General features: G+C 38.7%; 3 protein-coding genes across 7 annotated transcripts in view; 1 reads left to right on the forward strand and 2 right to left on the reverse strand.

The window, feature by feature from the left end:
- Positions 1–4,310, reverse strand: part of AIMP1 (aminoacyl tRNA synthetase complex interacting multifunctional protein 1) — a 66,464-nt gene extending 62,154 nt beyond the window's left edge. For 2 of the 4 annotated variants that reach the window (XM_050944536.1, XM_050944535.1), the window contains exon 1: positions 4,228–4,285. Coding sequence is in view for 1 of the 4 variants with exons in the window: in XM_050944534.1 (XP_050800491.1) it covers positions 4,228–4,229 (2 nt within the window). In the remaining 3 variants the exon portion in view is untranslated. Of the gene's footprint in view, positions 1–4,227 lie in introns of all 4 variants that reach the window. The other 2 variants (XM_050944534.1, XM_050944537.1) reach the window with 2 other exon arrangements.
- NPNT (nephronectin) overlaps positions 1–17,369 on the reverse strand; it is a 665,225-nt gene that overhangs the window by 353,261 nt on the left and 294,595 nt on the right. The gene's annotated exons all lie outside the window — the stretch shown is intronic.
- Positions 4,524–17,369, forward strand: part of TBCK (TBC1 domain containing kinase) — a 180,532-nt gene continuing 167,686 nt past the window's right edge. For both annotated transcript variants that reach the window (XM_050944493.1, XM_050944494.1), the window contains exon 1: positions 4,524–4,733. The gene's annotated coding sequence lies outside the window, so the exon portion shown is untranslated. The remainder of the gene's footprint in view (positions 4,734–17,369) is intronic.

A 17,369-nucleotide genomic window follows, 5' to 3' on the forward strand; every position in this document is an offset into this window, starting at 1 on the left:
ACTAACTAAATAGACTTAAGTAGTCATACAGACATTTGGAAGAAAAACTATTATGGAGAACATCGCTAACTTGCAAAAATGGACAGACACTGATGCATTGTTTCATCCTTTTCCATCCTACAGATTTCTCATCTAATGAAAGGTGTCAAATCATAGACTATCACTGTTCAGTCAGAGGTTAAAATTATAGTTATAATCATGTCGGATCACCTCAATTAAGGCTCCTATTTTTCCAAGTTTAATTATTTTTTGTACATTTTAAGCCCAAATTTATTTCCAACTCAAGTTTTATGATCTGTAACAATGAATCTTGAAATAAAGAATATAAGCAACTACAGAAAAGTCAGAAAAGACTCCGATAGTTCCAGTGGCTTCTCTTGCTATTTTCATACATGACAGACATCTTTATTTTCCTTCCTGGGTAAGCAAAATATTTCATTTCTAATCTGTCCCTTTAAACTTATCTCCTGGTCTCAGCATTAGGAGTGAAAACTTGTGTTCCCATTTTATCCCAAATATTTTTTTAAATTGCTTTTACCGAAGGTACTAAGAAATGTATAATAGAGAATAAGCCAAAAAGGTCTTTTCCATGTCTCTGAAATCTAGCTAGTATGTCGTTTCCCAGCACAGGAACATTTATCACCACATATCAATGTCTGATGTGCAAGACAGTTCAAGATCCATGGGGCCCTATTATTCTCTCAAAAGAAACAAAGTAATTCCCAATGAAGTAAAGGTAGTAAATCAAAAAGGAAACAACTGTGCCTCTGTTGATTTGCTCTAAGATTTTCATTACTAATTTTCTGAATTACATCTGTTAAAATTAAACATGCAGCTCCACTCACTGTTTCAGAACTGGAGCATTTTATGCTACCAGCCCCTTCACTGGAGTTATACAATATTCCACCTAATATTTTGCTAACAAATTCAAAAGTGTATTTTCAAATCACTTTAAAAAGGCTGCATAATCTTATTACATTTCAATTTAAAACACTCTCCCTCCAAGTTTTTAAAGGAAATCTTGTCATTACCAACAACCAATGAAGCATATGACATCTTCAAGTCCTGTATTTCTATATGGAATTAAAGTAATGGAAAGTACTGATACCCTTGGTGGGGATGGATAGAATAGCTACCATAGATATGAAAAATAATCATGTATTGAATTAAGATGAGACAGGTCTCTGTAGACACTAGATATAACAGCTGAAGAAGAAAGATTAACCACATCATGCTTTACTAACTAATGGCTGCCCGATTATACATAAATTGTATCACCTATTAATCCAGGGTCTTGTCTACATTACCTGCAACTTCAGGTACGTGAATAGCATAGCCGAAGGCGACGTACTTAGATCTACTTACCGCAGTGTCTTCACTGCGGAAAATCGATAGCTGACGCTCTCCTGTCGACTCTGCTTGTGCTTCTTGTTCTGGTGGAGTCTATGGAGAGCGCTCAGTGGTCAATTTATTGCGTCTAGTATAGATCGATCCCCGCTGGATCAATCGTTGCCTGGTAGTGTAAATAAGCCCTTTGATTCCTAATGGAGGCTCTGGTAATTCTTTCTTCATAATTTCCAACCTCCTCAAAGCATAACGAAAATTCTGTGGACTGAACTGTGCCAATAAGACAATATTGGAAATGAGAGTGAAGAGCAATAAAACAGAAAATCTGATTATTGGCCATGACCAGGGTCATGTTTACAACTTGCAAGACAGTGAAATGAAATTCTTCCAAGGTCATGTTAGAGGGAGAGGGAAAGGTGATCTTGGCACATCACAGCAAGGCAGTTGTCATTCTCTACCGAGTATTATAAAGCAGGTAGTTTGCCTATATCAGACACTTAGTAACTTCTGTAATTGGAATATTGTTTATAAAACTTTCCCATGGTTCATAAAGCTCTCCAAACATAAGAAGCATGATACAATTGTCAATTAAGGATAATATAATTGTATACTTATGCCGTGTCTTACATCCAATATATATTAAACCTCTGAAATGCAACTATCCTTTCAGTTAAGGATAGCAGTCAGCAGGTGGAGAACATCAAGAGTGCATAACAAAGACAAGATGTCATTTCTGACCAAAGGCACTGGGGATTAAAGTTTTATTAAAAGCATTCATGACATCTGACCATTCATGAAGGGTAGAAAGAAATTGCCTTTTATGCTCTCCACTGAAAGAGCAACAAACAGTAAACTGCATGGGATGCGGAATGAATCTGAAGGGCCAAAAGCCAGGAATGTGTATGTAAGATCTTAACTACAGTTTCTGTTAAGAACTTTTCAGAGTCCACAGCTTGGTCTGGGCCATGAGGGTTAGCTAACAAAGAGCAATATATGGCTAAAAGAAAGAGGGAGTAGACAGACAACCTTGCATGTTTCAAGTTGATGAGCAAAGTCAGCATGACTCCAGATGGTGAGCTGTAACTGGATGTCCTTATTGTGAGTTATAGACACATGAAGCGCTGAGAAGGGCCTCGAAGTTAACTCCCTGGTGCAGGAAGGAGATCGTGGTACAATATCCCTCAGATGCCACACAGAGTTCAAGGAGAGCCTTAACATAATTGACATCAGTTATAGACACCCTCCCTTCACAACAGATGTATGCCAATCCTAGACCATAGAAATGTAAGGATAAAACAACTGTTATTTTAAAATATTAATTACTGCTTCTTTGTTTTTAAATCTACAGCAGTGGTTCTCAAACTTGTTCGGCCGCTTGTGCAGGGAAAGCCCCTGGCACGCCAGGATGGTTTGTTAACCTGCCACGTCCGCAGGTTCGGCCGATAGTGGCTCCCAGTGGCCACGATTCACTGCTCCAGACCAATGGGGGCTGCAGAAAGCGGTGTAGTCCCATATCACTTACGTAATCCAAAATATACTCTAAGATTTAAAATGTATGTATGTATTCATATTTTTAACCTTTTCAAATGTCTCTATTGAGGGTGGGGTGAACGAGTTGTTATGCTACTTCATTCATTCCTATTTGTACTATATTAAGCCAAAAAGTGCAAGTGTATAAAATCATAGTTGTAGTCAGAAAAGTTTGTATACAAAATGATGCCTCTGCAGTCAGCAGATTTCTTCTATGTCTGCATTCTAAATGACATTCAAGGCCCCATGTATTTTGTGGCTATAGAATATACTCATCCATCCTTTACCACAGAATTGTCTTCCAGAATTTAAGCTTTCATTTACAAAATAATACCTCTAATGCAAAAAGAGCCTTAAAACTATAACCCAAGTGTTAATCAAAACAGTACTGACTTCCTGAGCCTGCAGACAGTCTGAAACAGTAACTCAAGGGGCATTAACTGTCATTTGATAGATTGCTAGCCCTGAAACGTGAAGTTTAATAACATAAATGTAAGCGTTTAACTATTTCACTACTCATCCTTAAACATACACCTAAGGTGTTTATCTATACAGTTCTCACACGTGGTCCCATATAGCTCCAGCTGCTTAAAGCATCAAAGTCTACAGCTTCCCCAGATAACTCCTATTATGCGGCTGGACACTGCTGGTACAAAGACACGCAGCTGATCACTGAATACCGTGAAACAAACACCACAGCGACACGGGGGCTGCCCTAACGGCGACCGACTTGCACACTTCATCCGGAGCCTGCGTTGTCTGACAAAAGGGAAGCTACTGTGGAGCCTGCCCGGCAGCACCCGGGTCCCTGCAGGAGGAGGCAGGACAGACTTGGCGCCGCCTGCCCGGCCAACATCAGGCTCTGCCAGCAACAATGCCCGCAGCAGGCGCCTGCTGCCGTTAAGGACCGTTAGCTCGGACGGGCCAGCGCAGCGGGGAGGGAGCCGGACCCCAGGCCCTCCGGCGCCGCATCTGCTGAGCGGAGCGCTCCTAACCGACAGCGCGGCAGGCCGCGGGGAAGCGCAGCCACCGAGAAAGTGGCCTGCAGAGCCCGGAACACCGGGAAAGGCCAGAACCGGTCACAACGGGCCGGGCCGGGCTCGGTAACTGTCGGCCCCACGATGCCCACAGTGCAGTCACCTCCGGGGGCAGAGCCGGCCACTACCCTGGCGAAACTGCTCGGGGGGAGGGGGATATGCGCGGTCCAGGGCGGGGCTGAACCTGGCTCGCGGCTCCGCATGCACACCGGGGGGGGGGGAAGGGGAAGGGAGAAGGAACAATGGCGGCCCCGTCGCGTTCGGCCCCGCGCATCAGCACAAGAGAACACAGCCCGACCCGAAAAAAACTCACATGAACCGGGGAACGCCAGAGCCCAGGCCACCGCCTCCACCACGGCGCCCGGATTAGGAGCGAGAGAAAGGACCCCTCGGGGCTGCCCTCAAGAATGCCTGCCACTGAAATGGATTGTGCAACCTTAGCTCCCCTAACGAGCCATTTACAATAGCTACATACCCTCCGCAAAGAGCCCACGTCTGTACCCTGAATTCTCACGGGGAGAACCTCACTTTATAAATAATTACAGTCGCTAGGCATCAGCGATGTCACCCTCTTTCCCCGCAAGAGAAACCAGGGTCCTTTCCTAGCGCCGGCGCTTAGTGCTGAGGTAAGAGATGCAAGGGGGCAGTCAGTTCTGCGGCACCTGTTCGCGGAGAGGGTGGGCGCTCGCGTTCGGGAGGCGGTGACGTCCTCGTAAAGGGTCGGGGAGTTTCGGAGACACGCAGCAATGTTTGGAGTAACAGCGGCGGCGCGAGGGCCCTTGTAGGTGGCTCGTGCCTCGCGCCCAGCAGCTGTAGCAGGTACCCGTCCTTGTGTCCTGTCTTGCCCCACTCCGCTGCGGACTCGCTGCTCTCCCACCAGGCTCTGCTGCTCCCCGCGCGCCGTGCTCCCGGGGGAGGAGGGTCCTTGCAGCCACTACCCTGCTGGGCCCCGCGCGACGTACCCCTGGTGGGGTCTCTGCAGCCAGACTCATGTGCCCTGTGCACAATATTCTGCTGCCCCTTCACCTAAGCTGTCCACGTTCTGGTCGCTTTTTTCCATTTCCCCAATTAAAATGAATAAAATTCTGTTCCTTGGAGAAAGAGAAGATGTATAGGATTGTATCTAGCCCATCCTCTTCCTGAGAGCCAGTGCATGATTCTTCCTTGCAAGATATTGCTGTTTCAGTGCTTTTCAGAATGATGCCTTTAGAGCACTTCTGTATGGCCCCCAAACTGCAAATCTTATCAGTCTTTCAAGAAGTGATTCTTCTTGCTACTTGCTTCAAGGACTGAGAACTCCACCTGCTAGAGGTGAGGGGAAAACAATGTGGTGAGTGTGGAAGCCAATGCATTATTTCTTGCAAAACTAACGAAAAGAAGTTTTAAGTCATTTTCCTTACGAAGATAAACTTATCATGAAGTGAGTATAAGCTTGTAGTGAGCTGCTTTCTAGAGTCTGCGGATAGAGAGCTACAGAGACTATTGCTCTTGGTAGCTTTGCCAAGTAGGTGCAGAGTAAATTTACATGACTTCCTTTCACTTTCTCTTCTGCTTTTCAAAACCCTAGAAAGTATAGCAAAACCGATAAAAGTCAAGTCAATGTGGTTGCATGGTAATCTGTGAGCAAGGGCCGAGATGGAGTCCAACTATTAATGGGTGAGGATGCCCCCAAAATGACAGCTGAAGTAGAGGAGAGTTTTGGGAGTAGCAGAGTAGTGGATTCCTAACTGCTGAAAGGATGAAGGCAGAGAGCGTCTTCCTTCCAGCAGTCTATAATGAGAGGGAGAGGCATAAAATTTATTACCCAACAGTTACCTAAATAAAGATAGAGCCCCCTGATCAGGGTCTTGGGAAAACAATGTTTCCATTGCCCATTTTCTTGAGGTGAGACTACTTTCTCACGATGTGCTGCCTTTGGCTCTTCTGCTGGGCCTACTCTCAAATTTCCTATCTGCTGCTGGCTAGTAGGTAACGGATAAGTGTATCAAGTCCTCGCCCAGTCTGAGACTTGCAAGCTTTCCTGCAGCAGTTCAACAATTCTAATTAAAATAAATCTTCACCCTGGGAAGCTGCTTCATGTCTTTTATTCCCTGAATGTTTGTGGATGATGCCTGAATTGAAGGGGTAGTAAATATAAAGGAGGACAGAACTTTTTAAGTGCAAAGTAACCTGGAGATAGTAAAGCATGCCTTGCTGCAGTGAGAATGCCATGGCCCTGGGAGAGAAGAAACAAATATTGTGCATTCAGAATTGAGGGAAGTGATCAAGCAGCTGCATCCAACATATTAGAATTAATTATTTTTATGTTGTTTTCTTAATAGTTTCCAAATATTACTTTTCTTTTAACGAAATGCCATAGTTGTAACTAAGGAATTGGGACCATAAGTGTCCATACGAGGCTCTTGATGGTCTGAAATATGAAAATGTTTGATTTAAAAACAAAACAAAAAGCCTCAATCTTCTAGTAGTCTGTTTTAGTTTTAACCTTTATAGAAAAAGGGGCTTTAACTACTTCTTTTAGAAGACTTTCTCACTTTGTTCCATGCCTGGATTTCGTTGTTAGAAAGAGTGAGGCTAAAACGTACATACAACAAACATAAAACAATTTCCGATTAATCTTTTCCCACTTTTGCATCCTCCTTCCAATAAGAGAGACTGGGGAGTGATGGTGTCTGCGTAGTTTCTTGCTTTCACTGTTTTACAAGTTGCATTGTTCTGTAATGAAAATAATGGACACCCTGGGACGTGAAGGGGCAGGAGACATGAGCATGTTTAGCTCTTCTGTATGGTATAAATAAGCCTCTTCCTCAATTCTTGTTCAGTCTGAGCTGAGATCTAGTTGTTGGATTGTCCTCAAGGACTCACCAAATACACAGTCTTTTTACATAATTTTTTCTTTAATGAACAGACCACATCTGAGATTTGTCAACAATTATTTTTGCAAAATCTAATGAACAAAAATTGGAATTGGGGAAAAAAAAAGAATTGAAAGTAAAATCAAGAGGAATTCTTGAAAATTACAGGCAGGTATCTTATTGCAGAGTGAATATAACTGAAATGTGAAATAAACAAAGTATGACTACAGTATTTAGTTGCAGGACTTATAAGGTTTATGTCTGCTAAACTTAATAAATGATACAATAAATCTGTTACTGTCATTGTACAATAAGTTTGACAGATCCAGTATATTTCTGTAAAACTGATTCCACTTATTTTCTTTTTTCTTAAATCTACCTAAATATTAAAATATGTAGGTGGTTACATTTGGTTCCTCAGCTAGTTTGGATAGCTATTTTGTACTTGTAGAAGGATTGCTTCTCATTTCAAAGATCATCTGTGTAGCCAAGGGACTTTTTAAAAGAGGAAGCTAGCAATCCAACACACAGATCTCCCCTTGACTTCTTCCTCCCACCAATTCCCTGGTGAGTACAGACTCAATTTCCTGAAGTAAAGAAAAACTCCAACAGGTCTTAAAGAAAGCTTTATATAAAAAGAAAGAAAAATACATACAAATGTTCTCTCTGTATTAGATGATACAACACAGGGTCAATTGCTTAAAAGAATATTGAATAAACAGCCTTATTCAAAAAGAAGACAAATCAAAGCACTCCAGCACTTATATTCATGCAAATACCAAAGAAAAGAAACCATATAACTTACTATCTGATCTCTTTGTCCTTACACTTGGAAACAGAAGACTAAAAAAAAGAAACTACTTCTCCAAAGCTCAGAGAAAGCAGGCAGCCAGAAAACAAAGACACAGACACTCAATTCCCTCCACCCAAAGTTGAAAAAAATCCAGTTTCCTGATTGTCCTCTGGTCAGGTGCTTCAGGTGAAAGAGACATTAACCCTTAGCTATCTGTTTATGACAGAAGTAAGGCTATTTAAGCATACTTAAAAGCTATCACATTTTCATTCTCAAGAAAAGTCTTTACAGTGGGAAGTTCTTGGTCAGAATCTCACACTTAATTACATTCAGATTTCTGAAATTTTTGGTAAAAGCAGTTTAGTGAAGCAGTATTGTTTCCATTAAAGTTTACACTGTGTAATTTCATGTAAGTATATCTAACTAGTTTACAAAAAGGTGGAAAGATGTCAAGGTAGTAATTTAAGTGTTTGTATGATACATTTGACCACCAGAGCCTAATTCACTGCCTTTTATGTCCAAAGAGGCTCCCCTGTATCTCTTGTACTTTTATTACGTTATTGAAACTGAGTTTTGTCCAGCCAGTTAACTATTTTTGCATATTTTTATTATGAATACCAGTTTTAAATGAGTAGTTCCCAAACTCAGCGCTGTGGAGTGCTTGCTCGTGGTCATTGATAGCTGATTGATCACATGGTCTGGTTTTTGTTTTTTGCTTCCAGCTGCTACATTTTAATAAAGACAGCTAAAAATGCTTTTTCTCCTTAATCTTACTTTTTCTAAATTAGCAATTGCTGTAGTTGCAGTGGGAATGTTAAGGGATTGGGAATGGAACAGAGGATGGTTCATGAAATAATTTCTTTTAAGATATGGATTTGATTAAGATAATCAACTACATTAGACATGTTTGGTTGCTCCTATTTTTTTAATTATTACTTTAAAGGCAGGATTGTTTTAGTCTATTTTAATTCTGGAAAATTGCATGATTTAAATAAGAAACAAAGTACCTATATTTGCAAAATTTAGAAACGTATATTTGTATTTCTGTTTCCTATAATTAGAGGTGGACATTCTAGTTCTAATACCTACTACATTTGCTGAGAAAGACTTTAAAAGAAAAAGGTACCAGGAGACCCATTAGTAGTGTTCATCTCACATATGAACTTATTAAAAATATTAGGGTGGTAATAGGCTATTACTGGTATTGGTTAGTGTTTGTGGGTCCTGTAATGGAAGTGGGATTTTAAGATTTATTTGAATGGAGATCATGGAATTGGGAGTATGTTCTAGGCATGGGATGCAGCATGGTTCACTTCTGAGACTAAAGTTTCTGCGCAAGATCTTCTTAGCGGATGTGTTAGCCTATCATGCGTCTTTTCTACCTCAGATACTTAGCATATCATTACTGGAAGCAACTACTTCATTTTTTGCCATTTTGAAAATGCTGAGGTACAAATAAACAGTCATCTTTTTCCCCCTAAACTACAGTTGTTTGTTTAAAGTTTTATTCATGTCTAGTTGTATTGCAAAAATAATAATAATAATAATTGCTTTGCTTATCATAATGGGTTCTTATAGCTTATAGAATTGTTATATTTCTCTGTAGCAAAAAGGCTTTGTGTACACTCAAAACCAAACAAGCATGTGTGTCTATGGGGTGAATGAGTTGGTTTATATGTTAAGTCTCCAGTCCCGCAAGCACTTGGGAATGTGTTTAACTGTAAGCACAAGACTGTGTGTGTAAGAGTTTGCATAATCAGGGCCTTACTTTATAGAAGACATACAGTTAAAGTGTTGATATTGTGTCTTGCTCTATACAGGCAGACCCCTGCACTCCCTGAAGTCACTGATGTGCTAATGTCTGTCTATGTAGGATCAGGGTCAAATGAATGTACACTTAACTGAAGAAATACAAAAAAAAAGTATATCTTTAAAAAAAATCTGTGTTGGGTAATATAATAAAGCATTACTATAAAAAGTTAGACTATGCTGTTTCTCATTTATTTTCTTAAGATAGCAACTACATAATGGCACAGAATATCTGAGATTACTTCTGAATTTAGTATTTTTAATGCATTCATTTTGGCAGAACAAATACTTAATTCTGTCATATGTTTGTAGATTATATTTGCTGTGTACAACAATCTTGTTTAAAATTTAAACCAAAATGGCCAAATATCGTCTCATTTTTGTTGTTGCAAATCAGGATTTTCAAAATATGAAGAAACGTCAAATCTGAAGTTCCATTTCTTTTGTCAAACATCAAATTTCAGTGTGTACAGTTAGGCAGCGTTAGCTTAAATACAGCACACGTTACCTAAACGTTAACTATACAGCCCATATATTTGTTATATTTACACTCCAGTCAGTTATTTTTACATTCAGTGTATGTTTATTTTAATTTTTTGTTTTAACTCAGAGGGAGAGTGATTCACAAAGGGAAGCTGAGAAGGTGGCTATGAACAACGTGGCATTCCTTCAGTAAAGAGCTACTGTTGACTAGCATATTTTTTTAGTATTCCATGCTTTATTTTTCTTGGATAACTTTCTCAGTGACAGAATTACCTTAATGTAATGCTACAGGGCAATATTAAGCTAGAAAGGGGAAAAAAACCCAAGTATTCAGATTCCTCAGTACTTTCTAAACAATTTTATTTTACTAAGTGTGTTGTTTCATGTCATTCTTAAGATTATGGAAAACTGACTGGCATGTAGAGAACACTGGGGGTTGGGTTGGGCTGCTAGGTGCAAGAGACTGGCCAAGTCATCACACATTGAAACTCAGCTTCTGACTCCCACATGTATCTCATCAGAATAATCCACTGAGCCTGCCTGGCTGGGCTCATATTCCTATTTTATAGCTTCTCCTTACCTGAGCTCTGATGGCTTAGTTCTCAAATTTTGAATATTTATGACTCCACCTACCAGGGGAATTTGCTCATGGATAAATACTGATCCACCCAGTGACTAGCAGCCCTTAATTTCTGGATGGTTCTGGGCACTTCAGGTAAATGGCCTTACAATGTCTTACTGCATATGTACACAGAGATACATACACAATTAATTTCTCAGCGACCTCCCTCTGTCTCTAAACAGATAGACAATCCACATGCCTTTTGCACTGCAGAATTTTTTGATTTTTTCTGGGGTGGGGGTGGGAGTTATGTAAAAAGTGAGAAATAGCAGTGGGTGCAGCCAGAAAGGAGCAGTGCTGAGGTCAAAGCAGAACACTGGGAAGAAGGGACCACAATCTTCATAGTACCTTGGAACTGGACAAAAAAAACCTGCAATGGCTGCAGATTGTAAAAAAAAGACCCTATTTGGGAATATTTTCAAGAAATTCCTGTCCCGCTAGGTAAAAAAGGAACACATGCCAAATGTAAACAGTGCAACAGAGAGATGCAAGGTCTGGCTGTCCGAATGAAACAGTATTATAAAAAAATGCTTTTCAGAGGGTAATGATTTTAAAGATGATTATGTGGACATGCCTGAATAGTCTGGATCAACTAGTTAGTAAATTTATTTATGCGCCATTCCTATGGACTGCCTGCCATATTTTATGCTAGTAAATGATCATTTAAATTATTATCCTATACTTGTGTTTTGGGTGGATTACTTTACTTATGAATTTCAAAACGTTTTCAAAATATAATTGGTATGTTACTTTGTTATGGGAATATTTATCAGTTATGTTTTTACTGTTACTGGTGAACTTCTGAAGTCGACTTATTTTATTTTATTGATAATCAAACATCCCAATAAAACTTTACTTTTAAACAGGAAATCTTCACCTAGGAAGTTATGAATTTTAACTTTTTTTTTTCCAAAATCCTAGACTCATAGACTTTAGGGTCAGAAGGGACCAATGTGATCATCTAGTCTGACCTCCTGCACAAAGCAGGCCACAGAATCCTACCTATCCGCTTCTATAACAAACCCCTAACCTATGTCTGAGTTATTGAAGTCTTCAAATTGTGCTTTGAAGACCTCGAGCAGCAGAGAATCCTCCAGCAAGTGACCCATGCCCCACGCTGCAGAAGAAGGCGAAAAATCTCCAGGGCCTCTGCCAATCTGCCCCGGAGGAAAATTCCTTCCCGACCCCAAATATGGTGATCAGCTAAACCCTGAGCACGTGGGCAAGACTCACCAGCCAGCACTCAGGAAAGAATTCTCCGCAGTAACTCAGATCCCATCCCATCTAACATCCCATCACAGACCACTGGGCATGTTTACCTGCTGATAATCAAAGATCAGTTGCCAAAATTAATCTATCCTATCATATCATCCCTTCCATAAACTTATCAAGTTTAATCTTGAAGCCAGATACGTCTTTTGCCCCCACTACTCCCCTTGGAAGGCTGTTCCAGAACTTCACTGTTTGGTATGGTGCTAGAGATAAGGGTTTAAATAGATTTAGATAATCCTTATTTGTTAGTTAATTTCCTTTTAAAACTGGGTTTAGAATAAATTGTATAAGTGATATAAACAGCTGCAGTAGGAGGAATTGATTATTTATAACCTCCCTTTTTTTTTAAAGCGGTGAACTGAGTAGCCCTCAATGAGGGAGAGTGACTTTTTTTTTAGGGCTGTCAAGTGATTAAAAATAATTGCGCGATTAATCATGCTGATAAACAATAATAGAATACCATTTATTTAAATATTTTGGTTATTTTCTACATTTTCAAATATATTGATTTCAGTTACAACACAGACTACAAAGTGTACAGTGCTCACTTTATATTTATTTTTATTACAAATATTTGTACTATAAAAAACGAGAGATTTTTCAATTCACCTAATACAAGTACTGTAGTGCAATCTCATCATGAAAGCGCAACTTACAAATGTAGAATTAAGTACACACAAAAAGGCATTCAAAAGTAAAACAATGTACAACTTTAGAGCCTACAAGTCCATTCAGTCCTGCTTCAGCCAGTCGTTCAGACAAACAATTTGTTACAATTTGGTTACAATTTGCAGGAGATAATGCTGCCTGCTGCTTGCTTACAATGTCACCTGAAAGTGAGAACAGGTGTTAGCTACAACAGAGCCATGCAGGCATTGCAAGATATTTATGTGCCAGATGCGCTAGCGATTCATATGTACCTTCATGCTTCAACCACCCTTCCAGAAGACGTGTCCATGCTGAAGATGGGTTCTTCTCGATAACGATCTAAAGCAGAGCAGACCACATGTTCATTTTCATTATCTGAATCAGATGCCACCAGCAGAAGGCTGATTTTCTTTTTTGGTGGGTCGAGTTCTGTAGTTTCCGCATCCAAGTGTTGCTCTTTTAAGACTTCTGAAAGCACGTGCCACACCTCATCCCTCTCAGATTTTGGATGGCACTTCAGATTCTTAAACCTTGGGTCGAGGGCTGTAGCTATTTTTAGAAATTTCACATTGGTACCTTTGCATTTTGTGAAATCTGCATTGACAGTATTCTTAAAACCAACATGTGCTGGGTCATCATCCAAGACTGCAATAACATGAAATATATGGCAAGATGCAGGAAAAACAGATATGCAATTCTACACCAAGCGGTTCAGTCACAAATTTAATTAATGTGTTTGTTTATTTTTTACAAACATCATCTGCATGGAAGCATGTCCTCTAGAATGGTGGCTGAACCATGAAGGAGCATATGAATGTTTACCATATCTGGCACGTAAATACCTTGCTATGCCGGCTACAAAAGTGCCATGTGACCTCCTGTTTTCACTGTTAGGTGACATTGTAAATAAGAAGCAGGCAGCCTTATCTCCCATAAATGTAAACAAACTTGTTTGTCTTAGCAATTGGCTGAACAAGAAGTAGGACTGAGTAGACTTGTAGGCTCTGAAGTTTTACATTGTTTTGTTTTTTACTCTTATTTTTGCAGTTATGTGTTAAAAATCTACATTTGTAAGTTGTACTTTCGTGATAAAGAGATTGCATTACAGTACTTGTATGAAGTGAATTGAAAAATACTGTACAATTTTTTTTATCATTTTTAAAGTGCAAATATCCAAAAACATCCAAAAATATTTAATACATTTCAAAATTTCAATTGGTTTTCTGTTGTTTAACACTGCGATTAATTGTGATTTTTTTAATCGTGATTAAATTTTTTGAGTTAAATGTATGAGTTAACTACAATTAATCAACAGCCCTATTTTCTTTTAGCTTAGGAGTTTTAACATAAGAGGTTGTGAGTCTCCATCATTTGCAGTGTCTACAACTTCAGTGTCATCTGCAGGTACAGTAGAACCTCAAAGTTACGAACACCAGAGTTACAAAATGATCAGTCAACCACATACCTCATTTGGAACCGAAAGTACACTACTAGGTAGTAGCAGAGACCAAAAGAAAAAAAAGACAAATTCAGTACAGTATTGTGTTAAACATAAACTACTTAAAAAAAATTAAGGAAAGCAGCATTTTTTTTCTGTATAGTAAAATTTCAAAGCTGTATTAAGTCAATGTTCAGTTGTAAACTTTTGAAAGAACAACCATAATGTATTGTTCAGAGTTACGAATGTTCGTGAGGTGTTTGTAACTCTGAGGTTCTACTGTACCACCAGCAGTGCTCCAACTAAACATATGTCAGACAATAAATTACCTTTGTGTTTAAAAAAACAAAAAGCTTCATCATCCAGTAAAACCACCGATCATAATCAGGACCACCAAATTCTAGCAAACCACCACAGATGAAAAGATTGTTCAGTTTGTTTATGCAACAGATTCTTCCTTTTGTCTTGTTCAGAATAAACAATTCAGTGACATAGTTCAGTCATTGTGACCAAGCTATTCTCCACCTAGCAAAGAAGACATTGCTAGAAAGTTGCTGAATGTGTGTATGAGAAGGAAATTGAACAGTGTGCAAAAAACATTGATGGGATTGTGAATCGGCTCTATTGATCAAGACTCAGTGTACACAATGACCTAATATTATGTGCTTGTGTGACGACAGAAGATGGGGTTGTTTATCTCTCAGAAACAATTGACACATCAGGAAAGGCCTATATAGAAGAATATTTAAAACTGAACCAAAATTCACATGTCAAGTGTGCAGTTTTTTCACAGATAATGCTGCAAATGTAGCAAAGATGAGAAGAAATCTAGAAAAAAAGAATGCAAGGAACCTGACACTTATAACCTAGCACTGTGCAGTGCTCATTTGGTGCATCTTTCAGCCAAAGACTTAAGAATAAAGGACAATGTTGCTGAAATTATTTCTATAACAACCACTTTGTTTCGTTTTTTTTCTGAAGAGAGCAGGAGGATCCAAATTAATTCTTCCCCAAGGTGTGCGATGGAATTCAGTGTTTTGAACTAGTTATTAAGAGCAGGCCTATTCAGATGGCAATTTGTGAGCAAAACGGTGACAAAATTGATGGAACTATCACAAGCAAAGTAGATAACATGGGACTAAAGAGAAATGTAAAGATATGCTGAATATACTGAAACATATTTCCATAGCCTTTGATAACTTCAGAAAAAATTCTGCTGTATTGCCACTGCTGCTGAAATTTGGAAAGAACTTCAAGAGACATGGGAGAAATACTCAACAACAAACTTAAATTGCAGGCAGTAAAGAAGCAGATTTTCTTGCCAGTATTGTCAACCCAAAGTACAAAGGGAAGGTGCTTAACTGCTGAAAAACATGCTGCTACTATGCCATGGGAATCTAATAATCACTCATCAATCATGCCAACCATAATATATTTCAGGGCTGGAAGTGAACCATTCAAGTAGTACATTTTTGCTGATGTTTTAGAGAGAGTCACCATTCAACTGGTGGAAGTCACTAGCTAAGCACCTGGATCCAGAGTTTGTTGAAGTGCTAAACCAGCTTTTGACAGCGCCCTCTTCTGCAGGCTCAGAATATTTTCTTTATTTGGACTAATTCAGTAGATTGGGGGTTGAAAAAGGAGGAACACTTGTCTTTCTCTTCCGGTGTATGAATAAAAATAAGGAGGGTTGCGATGTACTAATTTGTAAAAGTTTGAAGGAGTAAGTAACTTAAGAGACTGTTACCTCATTTTCAAGAGACTTAAACAAGTAGGAACTTAAGCTCTAGTCACTTTTACTTAGGCATATTTGAAAGTTTTCCCAGGCTGACCTGAAATGATCAGTTTGGTTCACTGACTGCAGTTAATCTTTCTGTTTCTTTAGTGAATCATTTTAGTTGTAAATATGAAACATGTTTTGATAATAGGAGTTTATGTATCCAAAACATTTAAGGTTTTGTTTAATAAATATAAGTATTATATGTGGTCTTGTGTGTTTAATTAAATTCCAGTTACCATCGTAATGTGGCTTGACACAAATCATGAGCTAAAAGTTTAACAAAATCATAAATGAATTATTAATTAACATAGTAAAATGTACAATTAATAAGCATCTGAAAATATTAAGGTATAGAGTTGCTTAAATAGATGTATATATTTATAGAGTCGCCTTCTAAGTAGAAAAAAGATGTACCTTTCTTAGAAAAAAAATAACTGAACTACAAACTGAAATAAGAACGAGTACTTGTGGCACCTTAGAGACTAACAAATTTATTGAAATGTTCATCAAAATTATTTATTTAAATTGAGACATTCCACTTGGTGATTTAAATTGCCTTGCCTTTAAATAAGTTCACCCTGAATGCCAAGTTAAAATTCCATGTTACTCATTTTACTCCTTACTCCATCTTCCTTTCTGTCCTTCCACTCACCTTTGTAGTCTTTCTCACATGCCATGTGCACGCACAAGCACATGCTGTCTCTTTCTCAAGCCCTGGCAACAGGGACAGTCATATCTAATGATGGCCTATGCTTCCAGGCTTCACAGCCCAAAACTGACTGGGCAAATGTGTTAAGCAAATTCATAGAATCTGATGCATCAGATTCTGATACTTGGTCCTTCGCTTCAAGACATTAGCATTCAGCTGAAGAGGCATCATGTGCCACTTTGGGGAGTATGTGTAACCTGATCTGTCATACATGTATTTTTTGGAGAGCGGGGGGAGAGAAGGGTACTTTTGTTTTTGTTTTATTCTTGGATTGCCCAGTAGTTACATATTTTTCAAAAGAAGTGCTAGTGAAATTTTAACTGTAAATTAATTGAAGTGCCATGTAATGCTTGGCCCAGACTAGGAAACTTGCTTCCCCAAGAGATAAGAATGATGATGGAACTCACCACTTCCGGAACTAAAAGCAAAGCTCATTTTTTTAAAATCAGTATTTCCAATAACTTTTTCACTTACAGACACCTCACTTGCCACTCTTACACATGAACATAAACAAACAAAACCTACCAACTAATCAAGCTGTTTCTCCTATTTGGCTGGGAAAGAAGTAGGAGGGGAAGAGAAACTATTATTTTCTATTTTTGAATACTGTACTTATGAGATGTTGATATACTCCAGTAATGAAGGGTTATATGAGGTACTAAAGATACTCAACAAATAGTGTTGAATTTTGAGAAACTTAACGTGTGGTCTGCTAGTATGTGATGTGGTTTTAGGAATATATTTTTCTTTCATTCCATTTAAAATCCATCTTTAACCGTCAAGATAATGCAGACGCTGTTTTATTTTAAGACTGCTTAGCTTCTTTTGTTGGTTGCTTTATTTAACTTGATATTAACACAGTCTTCACTATAAATCTAAAATTTATTTTAATCCCTAAACATTGCTTAACACTATCTAGCTGCTCCATTACTTTTGTAATGCAACAGGGCTGCAAATTGTGATACTGATGCACAAGTGTATTTTTTGTTTTGTTTTGCTAAGGATGATGCTTCAGTGGCTTTATTACTTTTAATCTATTCTATCTA

Source organism: Gopherus flavomarginatus, chromosome 3 (assembly GCF_025201925.1).
Source record: "Gopherus flavomarginatus isolate rGopFla2 chromosome 3, rGopFla2.mat.asm, whole genome shotgun sequence".
Classification (NCBI taxonomy): domain Eukaryota; kingdom Metazoa; phylum Chordata; order Testudines; family Testudinidae; genus Gopherus; species Gopherus flavomarginatus.